Source organism: Lampetra planeri, chromosome 8 (assembly GCF_965212315.1).
Source record: "Lampetra planeri chromosome 8, kcLamPlan1.2.h2, whole genome shotgun sequence".
NCBI classification, from domain to species: Eukaryota; Metazoa; Chordata; class Hyperoartia; order Petromyzontiformes; family Petromyzontidae; genus Lampetra; species Lampetra planeri.
Window position 1 is genome coordinate 3452634 of NC_136114.1, and position 21927 is coordinate 3474560.

At 43.0% G+C, this 21927-nt stretch overlaps 1 protein-coding gene across 1 annotated transcript in view; it reads left to right on the top strand.

The window, feature by feature from the left end:
* Window positions 1-21927, top strand: part of TMTC2 (transmembrane O-mannosyltransferase targeting cadherins 2) — a 270005-nt gene that overhangs the window by 148236 nt on the left and 99842 nt on the right. Inside the window, exon 2 of the mRNA XM_078596730.1 lies at window positions 598-872. Coding sequence (XP_078452856.1) covers window positions 598-872 — 275 coding nt within the window. The remainder of the gene's footprint in view (window positions 1-597; window positions 873-21927) is intronic.

Genomic DNA, 21927 nt, shown 5'->3' on the forward strand with positions numbered 1-21927 from the left:
CAACTATCATGTTGTTAAGGTGCACAAGTAGAAGTAGTGTTGTGTACTATACATACGAATACAAATGGAAAGCCGACTCTCCTACCTCTGCAGGGGAATTGAAAAGGTTGCATTTAATTTTGGTGGTTTGCATTCACAAATTAGTGATGAAACGGTATGCCGTATGGTCGTCATATTGTGTGCAACGCTTCACCCTAAAATGTATCTCCTCTCCTCTTGGAAGATTCGTGTGATTTGGTTTCGTGTGTGCTTCCAATGTACAGTGCTCTGTTCAACTGAGCTCCTTAATATCGTTGGCTCTTTGGTATTTTTCAAACAAGACACAAACGTACAAAAAGCTGACAGCCTCTGTGCTTTTATAAACAAATATCACCAGGATTCATGAAGAAGTGCATTGTGGGTCCTCTTGTCTTCGATCACCCTCAATATAATTCTGAGCAAATATGATCAACTGACAGCAGCACTGATGCAGTGATCGAAAACTGTGGACCAGTTGATTTCTGCAATATTACGAATGTTTTACTTGTGTGCCATGCAACATCAAGTCATGAATGATGATGATGATGACGTTGATGATCCTCTCCTCTTGTTCGGCAGCCGAGCCATTACGTCCAACCAGGACCTGCGTCCTGACGTGCCGTGGACGCGGGTGTTCTACGACGACTTCTGGGGGACGCCGCTGTCGCACAGCGGCAGCCACAAGTCGTTCCGGCCGCTCTGCACGCTCTCGTTCCGCCTCAACTTTGCGCTGGGCGGCCTGGACCCCTGGGGCTACCACCTGGCGAATGTGCTGCTGCATGCGGCCTGCACGGCTGTCTACACGCGCCTGACCTGCACGCTGCTGCCACCCTTGCCCTGGGGCATCCTTGCAGGCGAGCGGATACACGCCCGCACCATCTTGCACTCTGCTGCACGCGCGCCAGTGAAACTTTTTAAGCCAGACGGCTCGGTCAACCGAGCCACAGAACTGATGTGGCATCCCTGCGATCTTGTGTGTTTGCCGCATAATATGATTTGGATTTACATATCGTTAAACATGCCACTTAAGTGGGGCTGCTGTGGTGTAATGGTTATCACATTGGACTTGCAATTCGTAGGTCGCGGCAGTTCAAATAATGGGGGAAAAGTTTCTTAAACCCCCACCCCCGGCCCCCCTACCGATGTCCACCTAGCAGTAGACGTGAATGCACCACAGTTAGTCGATTGGCAGCTCGCGTATGGCGGGGCGAAAGTGTGAGTACTCTCACCTTTCCCAAGACATGTGGCCAGTGTGGAAGAGTCCGCGAAAATACCCTCGGTAGGGGCTGTCTGGAGCTCCCCAGAGTAAAGGCCCCTCTAGCAGTGGCATGAGGAGGTCATCGCAAGGCTGCACATGTACCTAAATATGACTGCAGCTCGCCAAACGATTGGCGAGGATTCTGCACATCTCTGGAAGTTGCTTGGAGTTCGTTTTCTGTTGGAGGCCCTGACCTCGTGGTGTAAACTCCAGATTCTCAAGGCAGAGGCCACCTTTTTTCAACTGGACAGCCACTGTAGACTTTTCACAATGTAGTGCAGCGTTTCCTCGTTTTCCGTGAGGGATACGTTCCGGAGATGCTCGTGAATAGCACATTTTGCGGATAATCGTTTAGGCCTACGAATGAATTACCTTAAATAAATACATAAATAAGCTATTAAATGCGTATAAATTATATTAACACACCAGGAAATTGGTCATAATAAACATAAAGTAAATGAAATAATAGTTTATAAATGAACGTATCTTAAATTATGATGATGCTGTGCAGATGAAGGATTCTGTAACGATGTTGGCAACGATGATAATGACGACAATGATGGTGATGATCGTTGTGATGTCATTACTATCTCATCAATTTATCTCATCACTTTGTCGCCCATCTTTTTACCTCTCATCACTTTCTTTCTCACTCGATGCAGTCGTGTAGAGTTCCAGATGCGATTCGCAGATGGCCAAAATCGCGAACAGCAAGTTCGTGAAAAATGAGAGAATACTGTACTCCTTTTATCGACCCCAGATGGACGATGGGTTAACTTGACTCGCAACTGGGGCTTTAATCTCCAGCCTTCTGATTGCGAGTCAAGGGCTTTGCCCCAGAGTCCCTGACTCTTTGAGAGGTCTGTGTATAATAATTAGCCGGCGTATATCAATTGCAACCTGCATAAATTATTGATCTGGATTTAATGAAAATGCCCAAGACTCAATGAATCAAGTGAAGGCAACCTATCCGTACTTCCCAGAGGAGTGGGAAACATATACCATGCTTTGTGTCAGGCTGTCTCTGGGTTCAAGGTGACCGGCAAAGCTGTTTGTGAGTTTAAACCAGTTATCCCATGTCTCATTCCATCCAGTTGTATGCATATAGGAGTGTTGCAAATATACTTGAAGGTAATGGCCACTGCATTGCCATTGCTTCTTTAAGAAGAAAAAAATCTGGATAGAGGCTCATGGGATCTGAATGCGCTGCAATGTCAGCGAGAACTGAAAAAATCCCAACCAAGACTTAAAAATGTGTTTCATTAATTGAATTTGCCATCATGGATTTTTGCATCAGATTACATTATAGCGAGTCCAAGCTGCCTGAGCTCAAGTGAGCGGTGTGCCAGTGCTCACTGATGGTCCTGAAATTGTGATACCGATATAGCATATTCCTGCAGCATGACTATACATAGCGGACATTCAACATTTTACCACAGTGAAGGTGTGATGGGCTGTAAGTATGTATATTAAACTTAATTCGCACTGCACGTAGCCAGAGCCGGCCCAGCCACTAAGCGACCCTTGCAATTGCAAAGGGCCCCGTGGCCAGCAGAGGGCCCCCTAGAGTCACTGCTAGCTAGTGGGTGAAAAAAATCATACATCAAAGGGGCCTCCAACCAAATTTTGCTTAGGGCCCCCAAAGGTCTAGGGCCGTCTCTGCACGTAGCCAACCGTGCTAGCTGGAGTCTGAGCGAGACTCCAGTCTGAGTCAGACTCCAGCTGGGATTTCTAACTCATCATCTTCTAATTGGGAGCTCTGCAAAATTTCCAGCTGACGCAGTAAACGTAGAACGTTCAACCAACGTTGGACCAATGTTGGTACGGTACAATAGTTGCAAGCAAATACCAATGTTGTCGCAACGTTGCACGTTGACTGGGTAGCGAGCCACAGTATCATCCGGATGGAAAAAAGAAAAGAAAAAATAGACGTTGATGCGATGATGAGATTGATGCTCTGCTATGAATATTATTGTTAATGCGTGAACATTCATCACTTGATTAGCATATCTAATTGGGGCATTAGCTCACAATGTTTATTCACGCAGTTGCATTCAAGTTTTTATTCAGAAAGTTATGCTGTTGAGTGCATTACATATTCTATTTGCTTTGCGAGTTGTATTTTGCAGTAACTTAATTAAAACTAAACCCCACTTCGACTAAATCACTTGTGAGGCTGTCTTGAAAGTTCTGTACAGATTTAGATACGATTAATTTTCTGGTTTTTTAAACAGATTGTATTATACACGTTCAAAATTAACGTCACTCCACATTGATATCAAACTCTCAAAAGCAGAATGATAACTTACAGCCTTTGGCAATGCACTGGTGGATGAAACCTTTCCCATACCATATTGATCGTGCTGTTTATTTGACTATACTTCACCACCCTGGGCAGTGCAAGACAGTTAAGAGGGGAAGCCTAGGATTGATTCAGGTAACATTCATCACTCATGTTATAACCTTGGCTGGGAATCGACGGCTGGGTTTGCAGTGCAGTGCGCTAACCACTGAGCCACCACTCCTCCACTAATGTTTGGTTGTGGTCTTTTACAGCTTTGTGAGATGCAGTTTTGCATGAACAACGTGATATAAAATGTAATTATTATTATAAGTAATGCTCCATATTTAAAATGTGTGGAATGTCACTGGGTCGCATTTTTATTGAGGAGGCTCCTGCATTGGAATGGCTGGACTATTATATTGCATACTATTTACCTTGTAACGTAGCATTACATTACACATGAAAGGTAAATAACCTACATGCTGAGATTGCTTTGGGGCATGAGTGTGCTTTAGCCAGCGGTGAGAATCGCACGTTCACAGAGAGGACTCAGTGTCTCATGAGGTGGCCCGACTGGTGGCCACTGGTGGCTTCCTCCAATCGGTGAGGCCACAGCGGGCGCACGTTAACTGGCCCACGAGGGCTGATACGTTGGTACGTTCAGCCTAAGCGTGACATAATCGGCAGAACGTATTGGGCAATTCTACAACCAAATAGAAGTGGCAATCGCTGATTTGGGGGGGGGGAAATACACGTAAATGAGATGGTTGAGGTTATTGCATTTGACTCAATGTTCAACAATGCATGAATATACTTTTGTTTAAGTTACTTTCATGTGGGATTAGCTAAAAACATAACCGTGAAGCTGAAATGCAGAAAGATGCAATTTTATATTAAAATGAAGAATGACAACTTATCAACATTGAGACCACCCAATGTGGCAGTGTCGTCTGTGTTTGCACATCGACAACACAGCCTTAAGCAGGCTTTTAGGGCACGTGCTGTTAGTGAGCAGTACCTATGAAGGCCGGCACAGCACACGGGGGGGGGGGGATGGGTGGCCAGTACCATGCCCGGCCGCCTTTGTCTCGCCAGTGCTGATGTATTTGCACACTGCACCAGGTACTCATTTGAGCCTGAGTTGACCTAGGGGAGGACCAAGATTGGTTCAGATTATTGTCACTGGTTTTGTCTGTGAGCAGGCATCGAACTCAGGTTGTCGGGTTTGTAGCGCAGTGTCATAACCACCGCACTACCGCTCCCCCTTGCACATAGATTACACGCACACACGTGCTTGTGTTCATGCCTGAACTCTATGCACTCACATTCTGATACAATAAATGCTGCTGCTGATGGTGCTGTTTTGTGACATGAGAATTGCATCCACTCAATAGGCCTTCTGATTCTAAAGCACACGCACACACTCGCATACATACGTACGTACGTGCGCATGCCCCACACATCGATTAGAGGTTAGTCACACGTCAGGGTAATATTGTTGTGCCTGATGCTGGAGTGATTTGTCCACGAATTATGCAGAGGTTGACTTCATGAAGACATTGTCATTGCAGCAGTGAAGAAATAGTGTGACTCACTGCACGCTGCTGTGGTTCTAGACGGTATTGTTAATGATGTTCCAACTATGAAAGCAGTTCTTTTTATTGCCTTACATTTTGAGGATAAGGTTTCTTTTTTGCTCATGGATATTTATGAGTGAAAGTACGAAAGCAAATAATAATAATAAGACAAACTATGCGATGATGACACAATTGTATGGACCCACCTCATTAGGTTCAATTTACAGTGATTGCTTTATAATAGCACATGTAAACATTGCATTTATATATGTCGTCGGTAAAATGTGTGTGTAATTGTGAACGTGTTGTAGGGAGCAGTAGTGTTGTGATTAGCGCATTGCGCTACGAACCTGGTGGCCCAAATTCGATTTCCATTCATAAAAATTAACAGTGGCGATTATTTGAACCAGTCATGGCCCTCCCCTAGGTCGACTTAGCCTTCAATGAGAACCTAGTGTGGTGTGTGCCATCAGCATTGGGGAGACAAAAGTGGCCGGGTGTGATGCTGACCACCCACCCCCTCTTGCAGTGTACCAGCTTTCATAGGCGCTAGCTAACAGCACTTGCCCCCAACATTACGTAGGCTATACGGTGGATCTGTGTATTTGTTTGTCTTTTGTGTTATGGGGAGCGGTGGATTAGTAATTGGCACACTCTCCTACAATTCTAGCATCCTGATTTTGATTCCTGGCCATGTGCATAACTGACACGTTAAATCTGAACATGTCTTAGGGTTCTCCTGTGTTAATTCCACCATAAAAAAAGTTCCTACTGCAGAGAGTGAATCTCAAAATAAGAAAAACAAAGAAGGCCAGGCATGGCGATTGTTCCACCACCCCTTTGTATGCTGCTACGCCAACCTAAATAGTTGCTCACTAACAACACTCGTCCCCCCAGTCTACAAGCTAAAGAGGAGATATCTGTTATGTGTGCGCGTGTGTGTGGATGAGCCAGTCACTGCACTGAATTACAGTCCCAGCAATCTGGGTTTGATGCTTTCATAGGCACCCCAATGGGGGATGCTGTGTGAACTTGGTTTGAACTTATCCTGTATCATCTAACTTTAAAAATATGTTACTGGATTCGGTGGTGAGCACTGAGGAGATGCAAGCACTGTGTCGACTCCACCACTGCCTTACATTCCGTGCCATATTTAATGGTTGCTGCTAACATATTTTTTCCAAAACAACTCAACTCAACCAGGCAGCAAACAAAAAAAACATCCTTGGCCAAAAGTGCACTTGTGTGAGACTTTTTTTTTAAATGAGGTCAGAATTTTTTAGCATGAATCACCTAAGCACTTGCATCACCCCCGAATGCACAGCTCAGTCATCAATAGTGGCGAGATCCCAGTGTGAGGCACACGGCCCGTGTTAGTGAGGGTTAGCCGGCGGTGGCTGCGACGGCGGCTTGCCAACACACGCAACCAGGCGCCATTGCATTACAGCATTCGCAGCTTCACTGAGGATAACTTAATCTCAAAAATATATTTTTTACAATGAAAATGTTAGATTTTTCTACGTACTGTATAATTAATGCTTGCTTTACCAAAAAGTGTTCATGCTTTTCTTCTCACTAAAAGTGACCATACTTGGCCACAGCCTATAATGTTTTAGTTTTTTTTACTATAATTCTTGCCCAGTTGAGAGTGTCACATTAAAAGACTTTGCAATGCATCAACATTATGGCTTAAGCCTGCACAGGGGACAGGGGGCTATGGGGGAGTGAGGGAGCCCGGGTACAAGGGCAGACCGGGACAACGGTAGGGTGGCGGGGCGGAATGGGCTGGAGGGTTGGTTGGCAGTGGGCGGGCAAGGGAGTTTGTCTACCGTCACTTATGATGAATGAGGCAGGGTTCAGGGTTTTGAAATTATGATTTGTACTTCTGTGCAAACATGCAAAACTTTCCCATTACTTGCTCTCCAAAGCTGATCCTGTAAAAATAAACAGACCTATAATGGTATGCATAATGTGCTCTTGGTACACATGTGTTTAGAGTTGTTTGTGTGTGTGTTCATGCACCCTGCACAGTCACACGCATGTGTACGTGTACAATGTTTGGAATATGCCTATTGGTAACGGTGGTGCGGTTTTTAGTCCACCGCATTACTGTTCCATAAATCTGGGGTTCATGCTTAACCATCATTGACTGCGCTCGTAGTAAATGGCCTTGGCCTAACATGAATAATATGTATGATAGGTCAACTTTAGTTCTGTGGAGACAAATCTGGCTTGCCATGGTGTTGATATCACCACTGCCTTCTGTGCCATATGCCCCTAAATAGGTGCTTGCAAACAGCACTTGTCCTCATAATATAGAGGACAAAGCAGGGCATCTTCGTCTTTTGTACACACTTAGCTTGTATAAAAAGGCATTGTATTCCAATTCTCAAATGAGTGCTGTGTAATACAGAGCCTTCACTGTAAGTTCCACATTCATGTATAAGAGACCAGTTTCAAACCGGTATTCATTCTATCGACCCGAGAGGGATAATGGGCTGAGTCGACCCCTGAGTTCGATTTGAAGTTGTAGCTATCTGACTGTGAGCTGAGGGCCCTGCCACGTTTCCACCAAGCCAGATTTAACCCAGTACAATAAACAAACGAGCAAGCGAAGAGTTGTGCTTTTGCCATCTTCCAAATATTTTCTGCGTTCCTAAATTTGGTGAACTCTGCCCAACGCTCTCATATTTCGTATTTATTATGTATTTATCTAAATAGTCCCAATTAGTGTCAAAACTTTTCCATAAGGGGTCTGTGTTTGGAGATTTGGTCAGTTTCATAATGGGTGTTTTAAATTTTGGAGGAAATCCAAGAACGAAACATAAAAAACACGTACTGTATATGAGGATATGATGCTAAAATCTGCGCAAACATTTCAGGACCCTGTTATCCGCACTGCCATCGCCTGGTAACTTTGCAGGCCAGCAGAGAAGGATGAAATGTTCAAGCGTGATGAAGTCTGCTCGATCCTCCAACTCTGCATCGAAATTGCTGAACCACACGCACAATGTGCTTCATGGCGCATGACATGTCGCATGTGACACGCGAACGTGCATGTCGCGACGTGCGGCGCAAGGGCTTGAGCTGGCGTAGCCAACGTGGAACGCAAGCGGCCACTGCGTGACCCACAGACCACCCGGCGAAATCCAAGAAGCTTCACTGCCTTGAGGCGTGCATGTGGTTGGGCTTCGGGAACCGGCAACGGTTGGCAGCCTCCCCGGTGAACTTGGACCCATCTTTACGTCAAGTTTTGCATTTTTTGCCTGGGGGCCACTTATCGCGTTTGATAAGACAACAACCGTTTGCGTTGGCCATGAGGGGCCCTTGGGCATCCTTGCCAGATGCCCTGCCGTTCACAAGCTTGCCCCGGGACCATGTGCTGCACAGTCCACGGGGCGGTAATCTGGTTTTTATCATTTTGAGTCGCAGAGGTTGTTACTAAAATATTTTGCCTATTGTGCTACTGGAGTTAGCGTCAGAGGATGTTTCGGTTTCCATGACTGACCCCCCCCGACCCGACCCCCACCTCCCTGCTGAGAGCAGAGGAACACAATTTCTGAATGATTCGGCCTTGGACCTCTCTTTGTGGCTCATTCAGAGGAATGCGCCTTGCCTCACGGATAATGAAGTGACTTCTGTAGAAGTAATACAATAAGTGAATGGCGATCGTTATTATCAGTCTCGCCATGCAGCACAGCTAACAATGTATTCCCGCACAGTGGTAGGGCATGACCAAGTGGTGCAGCTTGCCGAGGGGAAGGGGGGCGAAGCCAACCCCTGGCCAGGATGTGAACTCAAAAATTAATGAATTAGAGCCCGATGTTCTATGAACTGAACTATATCCAGGCTATAAACATACATAAATGTTTTAATATCACGGTACACATCAATTACTAGAAAGGCAACTATTTTACTTTGAGATCACATATCGCACATGAGTACAAATACCTTAAATGCAGTCATCATGGCTTGGACCACGGGACTCGGTGCTGGAAACGTGTGGCCAATCGGATGCTGGAGTTGGTTATCACTTGGGATTGGTAGACAAATGGAATTTGCCGGAACGGAATGGTCACCGATGAATCAATGACACGTGGCTACTTATACGGGTTTTGATTCATTCAACACTCATAAGCCCTGTGTGACCACATCTGTATGTCATGTACTGAAAAAAAAAGTAACATATAGTCCTTTAGCAATCCACTGCTGAATTTAAGGTATCGCTATGCCGTGCCAGTCGTGGAGGTTGTTTGACCATACTTCCTCACGCTGGCTTGCGAATGGGGGCCAGAGGACCGGTTCAGTTATCACTTTATGTAAGCCATGGCCACAAATCAGGCTCAGGTCACTAGGTTCATAGCGCAGTGCATTAATCATGGTGCCGCTGCTCTGCCATCTGTATCTTACTGCGAGTTATATGTTTTCATTGGTTGCCTATTGATGTTGCACCCTTGTGGGCAATGCACGCACATGAATGACAAACACTTTGTAATTTATATTATTTGGGTCTTTCGGTAAAGTCACATAGATAGGTTCAAACAAAATAACAAAAAATAACAAAAAAACTACGACGTTGCGATTGAAACGTCGTAGTTTTTTTGTTATTTATACGTTGAAGCTTAGTGTTTTTTCATTTTTTGTTATTTACTTTGAACCTATCTACGTGACTTTACCGAAAGACCCAAAGAATATGAATTTCTGCAGTCACGAAAGCTTTAAGTCAAGATTTTTAATTAATTTATGCATAAACATCGCCCGCGATTTAGTAACAGTTTTTCACCAGATTTTCTGCTGCTGATCACGATATCCCCCCAGCTCAGGCCCTATATTACAATATGATAACATACATCCCAGGTGCTTGAGTTCTGATGGTAGGAGGCGGAAGACTATATATAATTGTTTACGTGACTGCATAATGACATACACTGCTCAGGGGATAAATGGCCATGAGGTTGAGTTGTGGTTGGACAATTTAAAGCACTTACTGCTAAATGGCATCCCGCTCAGTCGGTTAAGGTCATTGAAGGACACACATGATGAATGCCTGACATTAAAATGACAAATTGGAGTTCCTACGTGCGTGGTAGTACACAGCTTACAATTCACAATTCATTTTGAATGTACCAACGTGGAACAAAGTTTATCGCTCTTGGGTGCCCAGACTGTATATTTTGCCCAGAAATGTTATTACTCCAGATCTCTCACTAATACATAATCAAAGTTTTAGTGAAAATCAGTGCTCAAAATGCGAGGATTAATCATAGCAGCCCTCCCAAGTAGCCTCTTGCCTGCAATAACTAAACAAAGCATTATTCAAGTCCATCACCAAACGGTCATTGGAAGCTGCTCTTAGTCAGAAACCCGTGAACTTCAAATGCACTTCAGACCTCAGTGACAAATAAGCTGAAGCTCAAAGTGCCTGCATGCCCCAGAGGCAAAAACCTGAACAAAGCAAGTGACCTGGAGATTCATTTACATTTAAACAAGGACCCATGATAAATGTAGTATTTAAAACCAAGAGCTATAAATAGTGGCTTTGCATAACATTGAAAGTTTGTGAAGATTGTGGAATTGGAGTGCTTTGCATAAAATGTCCCCAATCTTAAAAATCAAAGCCATTTGCTGATGACTTAATATCTTGTAATCGGAGAAAATAAAGCAGAGCACTGAACAGGCACTATTCATCTCTGCTATTATATTGTCTTGTACATAATTAACATTGTGAATTTACCATCATTTATTAAAGGCATAACAGACAGACGGGCAGGCAAGCAGCCAGACAGACGGACAGATGGCTCATTGGTTAAACAAATACACAACGCACTCTGTTGATTATCTTTTATTTTGACGTCCAAGAGCAGACAATGTAAACGAGGAGCACGTTGATACAAACCCTGGCACAACTCCATCGATCCCACCATGTGATTTAAAACATTTTAACCGTTATTTTAATGAAGCCTCGGTCTAACGAATATGCAGCGTTTAGCATAATGTATGTTGAGGTGCGTGCCATGACGTAAAAACACACACAAATCTCCAATTCTCAAAACAAATGTAAATTTTGTTTTGAGGGTATACATTATTTAATCTCTTTTTATTCACCGCCTTTTAAAAATGGGCTCTCGATAATGATTATATATATCCAGGAAAGCCCGAGTGAGTTTCAATACCCTTTTTCTTTGAGAATGATCCTGCTTGTGAGATTTTTATCATTGCACTCGTAGAAAACCAACACTGAGAGGGGAATGACACTCAAATGCAGCAAACGGGCCAGGGACCTATTTGCCTTGCAATCTGGGACAGACGGCGCGTCACAAACACGATAGCTCAACGCTTCATGATCCAGTAACCCCAGTGACAAATCTCTGACGTTATTGGTACATGCCGCCCCCCCCCCCCCCGCCAACTGGCCATTTATCATTTGAGCAGTGAATATAAAGAAGCAGCAGATGTATTTTTTGTTCGTTGTATATCTGGTCTCATAATAGTTAATGGCAGCATTGGAAAGAGCGTCTTGGAATATTTAGAGTGTATGGCAACGAATAACACGCGTTCGAGATGACCCCTTGCAAGGGGATGGAGCAGTGAAATTTGCTGAGGCAGAGAGACAATTTGCGAAGATCTATTGCCCTCGACAGACGACTAAGTATGTGTCACCAAACGGCTCAAATAATATTTTGGTGTGCCTCCCAGGAAATTGATTTATTTCATCGCGTGATCACAAGAAATGGCGGCGCTTGGGGATGCCTTCATCCAGCAATGGATTGATCATGGCCAATGATTACAATGGCACCTGAATCAGTATTGGGTGTTTTATGATACTGAGCCTTTCGAGAAACTCGAGCAAGGCTTGTCTGAGCGTAGGAAATGTGAACAAATAAACATCGTATAGATTGCTATTGCTACAAGTTATATATATAAATAGCGTTGTCACATGGGCCAACTCAGGACATTTAACCTGCTACTTACAGAATTCCTAATGGGCTGCCGTTCTTTGACTCGATTTTGCGACAGGAATTAATCGATGCTTACACATGGCTCTTAAAACGCTGGTCATGAAGATAATTTTTGAATGTGCCTTTATTATTGTTTTGGTGACTACGTTACAGTACACACAAGCATCACAGGCAACGTTCGATCACAAGAGCAGTATTATATAAGGCTACAATGTATGCAATGGTGTAAACTTAGTTTGCACTATTTGCTAGATACATGTACAAATTTCCACTATTTTCTAGCAAAGATTTTAGCCTAAAATGGTAAAAAACAAATTTCCACCAACACATGAATTCAGGGCGTTGTAATCTTGACTACAAGATTATTAAAACAGTTCATATAGATAATTTAAAGAGGAGGATATTTATTCACATATTTTATTTTGCATGATTGTATTTTCTGGTGCAACCAAACTTTTACCAGCGCTGTTTGGGGGCCACACTTTTAATGGCGGGTCTAGTAGTTAAAGAGCCACTCGGGACACGGACACTCACGGATGTATTTATCTCACTGTATGAAAAACTAACACCGCGAAATGGATCACGTGGGATTAGCGTCCGACACCTGTGCAGGGCTGTATCCACCTTAGATGAAAATGACCCTCGCTACAAACAGCTCCTGAGCTTTGCAAGTTATCAGGGCTCGACGCAAAAAAGGGGGACTGAGGCACGCGCAATTAGACACAAGCACTCCACATACCCTAAGCTTCGGCCAAAGCCGTTTAGGATCCAGCTGCCGTGGTGGCTAGGTGACTTAGGGAGCTCATGCATGTGTCTGGGTATAATGCCAACATTTGTTGATCTCCCGGGTAGAAGGAACAGGTTGCCTCCGAGAGAGTGAAAAACACGATTGTTGTGAAGGTTCAGCGCGATTGATAGCCTCAATGCAGAAGCTTCAACGTATAAAGCCGTGCACTTGATTTGGAAACAATTAACCATGTTTAATGGCCCAAGAACAAGTGTTAGAACTTAGAATTGTTGTTGTTAAATTCCCGGGAGAGCATTGCTTTTGGAGGTGAAGCTGTTGGATTGTGCAGATGTCATCTTCTGCTTAAGAACCCTAAACCTGCAGGGTTATAACATATTCCAGATGTGGTAGCGCAGTAAGTAGGTTGCTAACATATTAGCGTGGTTTTTCAAGTGTAACATCATATTAAGTGTGCATTTTCTTCAGTAAATCCAGTTTAATCCAACACACCAAATAATATCGTGAGGTATTGGCCAAACGTCTAAATTTGAAACACTTGTGGAAAAGCTCTTTAGCATTCAGCGAAGCTGTTATGAATGAATGCAATGCTCTCTTTTGTGCCACTGCATGTGAAATGTGTGGCTGCCCTGGAGTTACGAATGCGCCACTTGATCACTGCTAGACATCAGCTGGAGGTCGATTCCTCGACATGGAACAGCCGTATCTCTGCTACGCTATTTCTGCGCCTTCCACGTGGATCGCTAATCTCCCTACATGCGCCAAATGAATCGGGAGGCCAAACCCAGTGCTTCCTGCTGCTCAGCCGTCTTCAAGCTACACAAGCTGCTATCTCAATGCCACACACATTTGTTTCTGTTTCGTTGTCGGCACCAGCAACAATTCAGATTCATCACCCTTAGCATACGTTTCCCACGGCACCAATAGTAACTGCCCAGGGGAATATATACTAAGAGTAACAACCCCGGACTGTCGCGGGCAGCCCCTACAAAAAAGAGTTCTTACGCGAGTACAAAATCTAATTTTTCACGGACCTTACACTGTACCCTATATTAGTGCCACATGAATCCCATGACAACCACACCCGATTTATATATTTACTGTCTGTATACAAATTTTGACGGACATCAGACACTGCCACGTCCATTCAGACGCTGTCTCCCCGACAGACCTGGTCTTCACCTGAGGACGGCTGCTTGCGTTGCGGCCGAAACGTCGTGAGAATTATTTTATTATGTTTTATTTGTATTATTTTATTACTTCCCTTCTACGTGACTTTACCGAAAGAACCAAGCAGATGAATCCCTGCAGTCACGAAAGCTTTAAATCGAAAGTTCCTCGTATTTTCTGTAAGCACACCTGTATTCACATACCAAATATATATATTTAATAGTTCCTAGTTCAAAGCCCAGTTCTCTGATTGTCTTGATGCAGACAATTTCTGATTCCAGCCGCAATCTCCTAATACTAAAGCTACTATATATACTCTTACGAAGTGACTATGTAGTCCATCAAAAATCAGCCCTGCTATGGAAACATGTTTCTTGACCTATTTCTCATAGGAATAATGGCCGATGAGTAAACCAATGACCCTGCTGCTGTTAATGCATCATGATTTGCACTCTGAGAGCCAGGTCACCCTTGCCTCCCTGAAAGTACAAAATCTTTTTCTGCTTGACATTTTGTGCGTTGTCAATCTTTTTCACATTTGGATGTCACACACAATGGATGGTCCTTACTGGAATATGATGAGGTTTTTTTTCTCCATGAAACTCGTTTCAAAGTCACATCATGAGATAAATAATGTTGAACTCTCACAGAGCATATATACTAATATTATTACACTTGTTTACCTCAGAAAGTCTCACTTTGTCTTTTTATGAGGGTCCTGTGAAGTTTTTCCCACGTCAGTGCAATGTTATGTTATCCCGATTGAGTAATTTGCAGGTAATTATTAGCCTTCAGGGGTGTGTGGCTAATACAAGTTAACACATTTTACTATGTTTCTAAGTACGTTAGGGAATAGTTCACAAAGGCAGATTTTCTTAAAACTTTTTTTCATGAAATCGCTTTACACGACTCTTTATCCATACACCGTAGGATGAATTTGTTGAATGCTGGGATTTAGTGAAATCTTAATTGAAGGAAACTGTGCACGTTACAAATGAGTAACTGTGGCTTTCAAGATAAACATTATATAACAATAATGGCATATGTGATCATGGAAAATAAGTGCATATTTGTGCATGTTAATGCTTCTGCAATAAACTTGTTTCATCATCAATTCACTGTTATTCATTCCCATATCCATAGTTACCACATTAGTTGCACAAATTAACATTATTTGATCATTTATACCGATTGAAAGGTAAAGTCACGTAGGTAAAAAATTAGATTAAAATTAATAAAAATAAAATAATAATAAATCACGACGTTTCGGAGGCAACACAAGTCTCCGTCATCAGGTGGGACCGTCACAGCCAGATTTGCTGTATCAAGTGAGGCAGGGATTCCAAGATGCAAGTTCTTAAATACAAGTTAAGGGGGAGGAGAGGAGGGGAGCTTATCAGAATGTGGTAGCCAATGAATGGAACGTATCGGGAGGGGGGGGGGGCATCTTGGAATCCCTGCCTCACTTGATACAGCAAATCTGGCTGTGACGGTCCCACCTGATGACGGAGACTTGTGTTGCCTCCGAAACGTCGTGATTTATTATTATTTTATTTTTATTAATTTTAATTTCATTTTTTACCTACGTGACTTTACCGAAAAAACTAAGAGTATGAATCCTTGCAGTCACGAAAGCTTCAAATCTAGGATTGAAAGGTAGTTTAAACGGCATGATAAAACACGTGCATTACATTCTGATACATAAAATGTTATTATATTCATAAGTAAATAGATCCTTGAATTCAAATTAATCCTGATGAAAATTGTGCTTCTTACACTTGTGCCCAAACAATCAGAGCTGTCGGTCTAATTTTGCTAGCCTTACATTGAAGCACCATAATTATTATCTCAGCAAATGAAAGTTTTTTTATTTTTAAAGACTGGAACTTGAGTGGTGTTTGACAAAAATGCAAATGTGTGAGCTCAGCCCAGTAATCCTAATATTGTGGTGACCAGTGCAGAGATGGGATGAATAATAATAATAATAATGATGAATTGTCGTGCTTTTTTACATTTTGCTTTTGTAGAAACAGCTGTTGTTTGTTATTTGTGGAACATAATGCACCCATATATTGTACATAGATACTCATTACAAACACATAAAAAGGATAAAGACAAAAATCTCCTGTTTAAAATTAGAGCAAGTGGAGAAATACAATTTGTGAGCTCCTATTAGTTATACGCAGCACATGACTGTGTAGTGAGGTTGAGTTGACCTTGAAAAGGCCCAACACAGTTTCAGATACCATTTGCTGCTAATTTACATGGCTGAGATCCAAGCCTGGAAATGTGGCACAAACACAAACACAAATACATTATTATTACTATTGTTACGCTCATTTACCCAGGAACGCCTCACTGAGTCTCATGACTCTTTTTCAGGAGGGTCCTGCCAAGTTTTCAGTAATGATTCCCATATATTTTCCAATGGCGTCATTTGTGGGAAACTTTTCAAATTTGGTAAATTTGGACTATGATGCCAGCACACAATGGCCTACTTTTGTGAATTACATCACAGGGTATTTAAGGTCTATTGTGATGAAGATAGTTAATACACTTGCAGTTATAACCAGGCCAGGCGCTGGTTTGGACATTGGTGAAAAAGAGCCTCATAGCTAAATTGGATTTCTCCAGTAAAATACATTTTCTGAATCTGGATTAGAACCGTGAACCTGTGCAACAAATGGCGAACACACTACCCCTAGGCTATGTCACCACCAATGCATATTTGTAAAAATACCACACCTACACAAATGTTTCCAGTATAGCATTATAATGATGTTTGCAAGCAGAAGCTAAGGCCAGCCATGTACAAGAGCCAGTGCTCTCACCATGCTTGGTCACCTTAATCAAGACAACAGCAGCTCATTTTACGCAGCATGGGCCTATGGGAGGCCCAGATCAGGTTGAGAAACCAGTTGTCACTGGTGTGTGACTAAAAATCAAACCTGAGTTTCAAGTGGTCGCAGTGAATTGCATGAGCTACTGTGCTACCTACCGCTCCACACAATGATGGAGCTCAATATCCCCATTTAAAAGTACAGAACTCCAATTATCCATGACAATGTGTGGGGGGGGGGGGGGTATGGCTGATGCTGTTACTCGCGAGATTATCAACAATAATTGTATAATTGTACTATGCTTATTGAAAACTAAAATTGTGGATAATCACAGATACTCTTTGGTTCTTTCGGTAAAGTCACGTAGAAAAAAAAAATGTTTCAATCGCAACACAAGCGGTCGTCCCCAGGCGGAAAAAATAATAATCCAGCAGTGGAACTGCTGAACCAGCGAGAGAGCAGTTACAACAAGGTTATATATGTGGCGATGGGCAAGCAAGCGGGGTCTGAGCGGTAAAGGAATTCCATCCCTGGACGCAAGCACGTCAGTTGTGTTAATGGGGGAGATTAGGGAGAGAGAGATTAGGGAGAGAGATTAGCATGAAATGAGCTTCCGTCGCCGCATAAGAGTATCATCCCCGCATATGCGCACAACAGCAGTTTAATGAGAGATTAGCACTATGTTGATGGGAGAGATTAGGCAGGGAGATTAGTAAGTTAATGTCATGTCTATGTGTAACACAAGCTGCGGCGCTGCCAACTGCGCTGTGAGGCAAGCGCGTCCATGCAAGACGACGGTGGTCGTGCCAGTGAGACACAAAGCCCATCGCACAGCCAGAACCATCGATACATCGAGGCTAAGGGAGCAGAAGTGGCCATGTTAGTGAGACCCCAGCCCATTAATGCAGAGGCACCTAACAGGGCAATGCAACTCAGAGAGTCAGAGATAACAGCCAAACGGCAGGGAAGAATGGAAGCACCACAGCAAGTTACGACTTTGCTTGGTTAATAACGTCCTTCCAATGATTGCTCAGCTTATACCCATCTTCTCGGTTGAAATTGTCTCTGTGTTTATATATCTGGATGGCTTCATGGACAAATCTTTGACGTGCTTGCGTCCGGGGATGGAATTCCTTTCCAGCTCAGACCCCGCTTGCTTGCCCATCACCACATAAATAACCTCTTGTTGTAACAGCTCTCTCGCTAGTCCAGCAGTTCCACTGCTGGATTTTTTTTCCCACCTGAGGACGACCGCTTGTGATGCGATCGAAACGTTGTGATTTATTATTTTTTGTTTTATTTTATTTTTCTACCTACGTGACTTTACCGAAAGAACTAAAGAGTATGGATTCCTGCAGTCACGAAAGCTTCAAATCAAGAAATCACAGATAATTGGATTAATTTGCAGATTGACTCTGATTATCCGCATATTTTGCACCGTGCAACGGGCACACGCGTGCCGCACTGATCCCGTGCACAGCGTCATGACAGCGACGCCACAGCGGCACAGCGGTTCAGCGTTCACCGTAACAGTCTTCCTCACAGTTATGAAACATTTGTGCATGAGAGGGGTCCATAAGAAAATGCACTGTCTTTTCTGTGATTATCCATGATTTGCTTGCAGGTAAGTGGAGCAAAATCACAGATAATTGAAATAGCTTTGCAGATGAAAGGATTTCCCAAGGACCATTTTGGTCCTGCGAATAATCGGGAGCTGTGGATAATACGGCCACAGATAAGTGGAGTTGTGATGTATGAACTTAGTGGGATGAGTCCTGTTAGCGAACACGCTCTCTGATTGGAATACAGCACGATGACTAATTGCTCATGTCTCCACTGTGCTGGCTGAACCAATAACTGTGCTTATTTTTGGTCTAGTTAATCTTGGGCATGCATCAGCTTGATTCAGACACTCCATGTCACTTGTGGGCAGAGTCAAGAATTGAAACCAGGTCAATGGGGATAGTTCACCAACTCCTAGGATGCCACACGCACGGTCACACGTGATCACTCACATACTCAAACAAGCACACACACAGAAACTCGCAAACGCAGACCAAACCAAAAACAAACTCTGCCTGTCACGCTTGAACATTACGTCTGGAGAGTTATTGGACGTGGAAGGTGGGCAGTCCGGACATCGGAGCAAGAATATGAAATGATGTGCAGCGCTGCTGCCCGCTTATTTCTGTGAAATCAATCGACCTGTGAAAAAGCAACGTTGCTTAAGTGGTATGCTTATGTTGCTGACGGGCATGGACATTGACAAAGCAAAATAAGGCCTGTGCAATATTTGCCTGATTCCCCACGCATACACACTTTATTTTTTATTGCACAGTTGGTCCCAGTTCATACCATCTTATTTAACGGTGTTTTACTGCCAGTTCTTTTGGTGTTTTTATTGTAAAATTAGAAGAAAAATTGTCCAAAGAACCACACGAAAAAAACCCCCACCCCATGATGTTGAGATCTGTTCATGTCCACTCTACTGCCTTATGATATTTATGGAGATACCAGTGAATGTAGTTATTTCGTTCAGAGCTGTCTTTACGCATTGCGAGTCTACAGAGCAACTTTGCTATCCCTTTGTAGTCAAGAGCCTGAGACTGTGCTGCATGCCTTGAGTTTAATGCTGAGGTCTCTCATTTCAAATATATCAGGGCACATGTGGATTTAGTTTATCTAGTTTTCTGTCGGTTTTTACATTTCCTCACCACACTTAGTCCATTTGCTGATCTTCAGAGGGTCTTGTCTGCATAGACAACACAGGTAATACAAATGCATGCATCTGAAATGTCAGAAATTATTGTATTGTTCTTGCTTTTGTTAATACGACCTCTGTCTTTATATTATCTTTTTCGTATCCCTCCTTTTTTGGAGGTGTCTTGTCTATTTAAAAAGTGCTCTCGTGTTAATGCTCCTGTGAAAAATATTGCATATAGAGTCACGTACAAATTAATAACATTTATTTTGATGATACAAATAATATTTATCTTATCCCATAATGAGGTCGGACAAGTTATAGAAAAGATTTCACACGATTTCTAACATTCTTACAAATGTTATGTGTTATTTTGACATGTTGTAAAGTTGTCTTGGAATTTATTTTGTGTATCTGCATACATGTACGTTATTTTAATTGTTCTTGTGCATGTAGAGCAATTTTTTGTGGTTGTGGATGCGCACACGTGCATTTGTGTACATGATTGTCTATTTATATACACGCATGTGCATCTGTAGGTGTGCTTTCATACTTGTATGTATTGTGTGGGGAGCAGTAGTGTAGTAATTCATGCGCTGTGCTATGAACCCAGCAAACCGAGTTCAATTCGTACTCACATCCAATACCAGTGACAATTATCTGAACCATTCCTGTGCCTCCCCTAGGTTGTCTCAGTCTCAAATGAGTACCTGGTGCCATGTGCAAACATCAGCACTGCGGAGACAAAGGCGGTCAGGCGTGGTGCTGGCCACCTACCTGCTTGTGTGCTGTGCTGACATTTATAGGTGCTCACTAACAGAACTTGCCGAATAGGCAATACGGGGGATCTCCCTCTTTGTATGGTGTGCACGTGTTTTTTTTGTATTTACGTGCACACAAGTGCAATCACGAGTGTGTGTTGCATGCTTATGTGGGTATTTGTACGTATACAAACATTGTGCATGTGTACTCATTTGTGAATGTGTGCACCGTGTATAATGAGTTGTGTCCAATTGGTGAAAAGTGTAATACAATTGTGATTTTAACTTTGTGCCTTCATTAGGTCAATCACTGTAAGCCCAACAGGTCAAAGCGGTCAACAATGGGGAGACAAAAGTGGTAGGGCATGACTTGCACCATGCCCAACCACTTTCGTTATTACCACCAGCACCTGGCCCAACAGTCTATAAAACTAACGGGCATTGTGTGTGTGTGTGCTTGTGTGGGAACTGGGGAGATCGTGCATTATCCCTGAGTGGCTGAAGTAATAAAAATGTGCCTGTGAGAATGTTGACTCTACATTGCACCTCGAAAATAAATGATCCCAAAATGAGCCTGACAACTGCCTCAAGAACATGCAATAACAGTGTGCAGCCCTCCTGCAAGTTGTATCACAGGATATCCAGGATAAACACGTTTTTTTATTCACACAATTAAGCTCTATTTGCGAGTTTGTGAGTTTGTCCGGCTGGCAAAGAGCAGACATTCTGGGATCAAGAGCAATGGTTAGGTCTGCATGGAACTCTGCAGCCCTACAGTTAAACAACACTTAAATTACTTTGCAAAATAAATAAACATAGCTATGGTAAGCAAATTGTTATACTTCTATTTGTTATAAATACTTGTAATTTTTAATGGTGATTTAAAAAAAAAATGTGTGGTGTATATGCATGAGTGTGTCTGTTTACATATGTACGTGCGTATGGGGGCCACGAATGTTAATGTGGTTAGCTCAGCCCCACGATCCTGCCGATCTGAATCCAAATTCTAGCCAAACACAACAGCAATGGAAAATTGGGTTATGAACGTGGCATGAGTCTCCTCTAAATTGACTCAGCCGGAAAGGATGATGTGTGGATATCAATATAGGAAAATTCAAGCGGATCAGGGCTTAATTCATAACCATGCATAATAAAAACATTTCATATTAACCCTGTCTGGGCCTCCGCTTTGTTGATTAAGCCTGAATGTACCTAATGTGGTGTGTCGGCATAAAATTTGCGGAAGCAAATGTGGCCGAGCATGGGAATAGTCGCAGCACAGCATTGTGCATCATGCTGACCTTAATAGTCACTTGCTAACCTCACCAACCCACATTGTCCAGGGTGATGAAGTATGATCAAACAAGCCCCATGACCGATAGCATTGGGAGGCCTTCATCCACCAGTGGATTAAAAAAAATCCTGAAAATTCAAATTTTACAACGAACAGCACTGTGTGCGTGCGCGTGCATTCAGATGTACAGTGACAAGTGTGCAATTGTGTGTAAGTGAGTGAGTGGCATGAACTTTATTATTTATTGTGATTCTAATAATCTCAGTTTGTTTATGCCCCGGGCTCTGGCACAGGCCCCTTGTCCATGTCTTCCCACCACC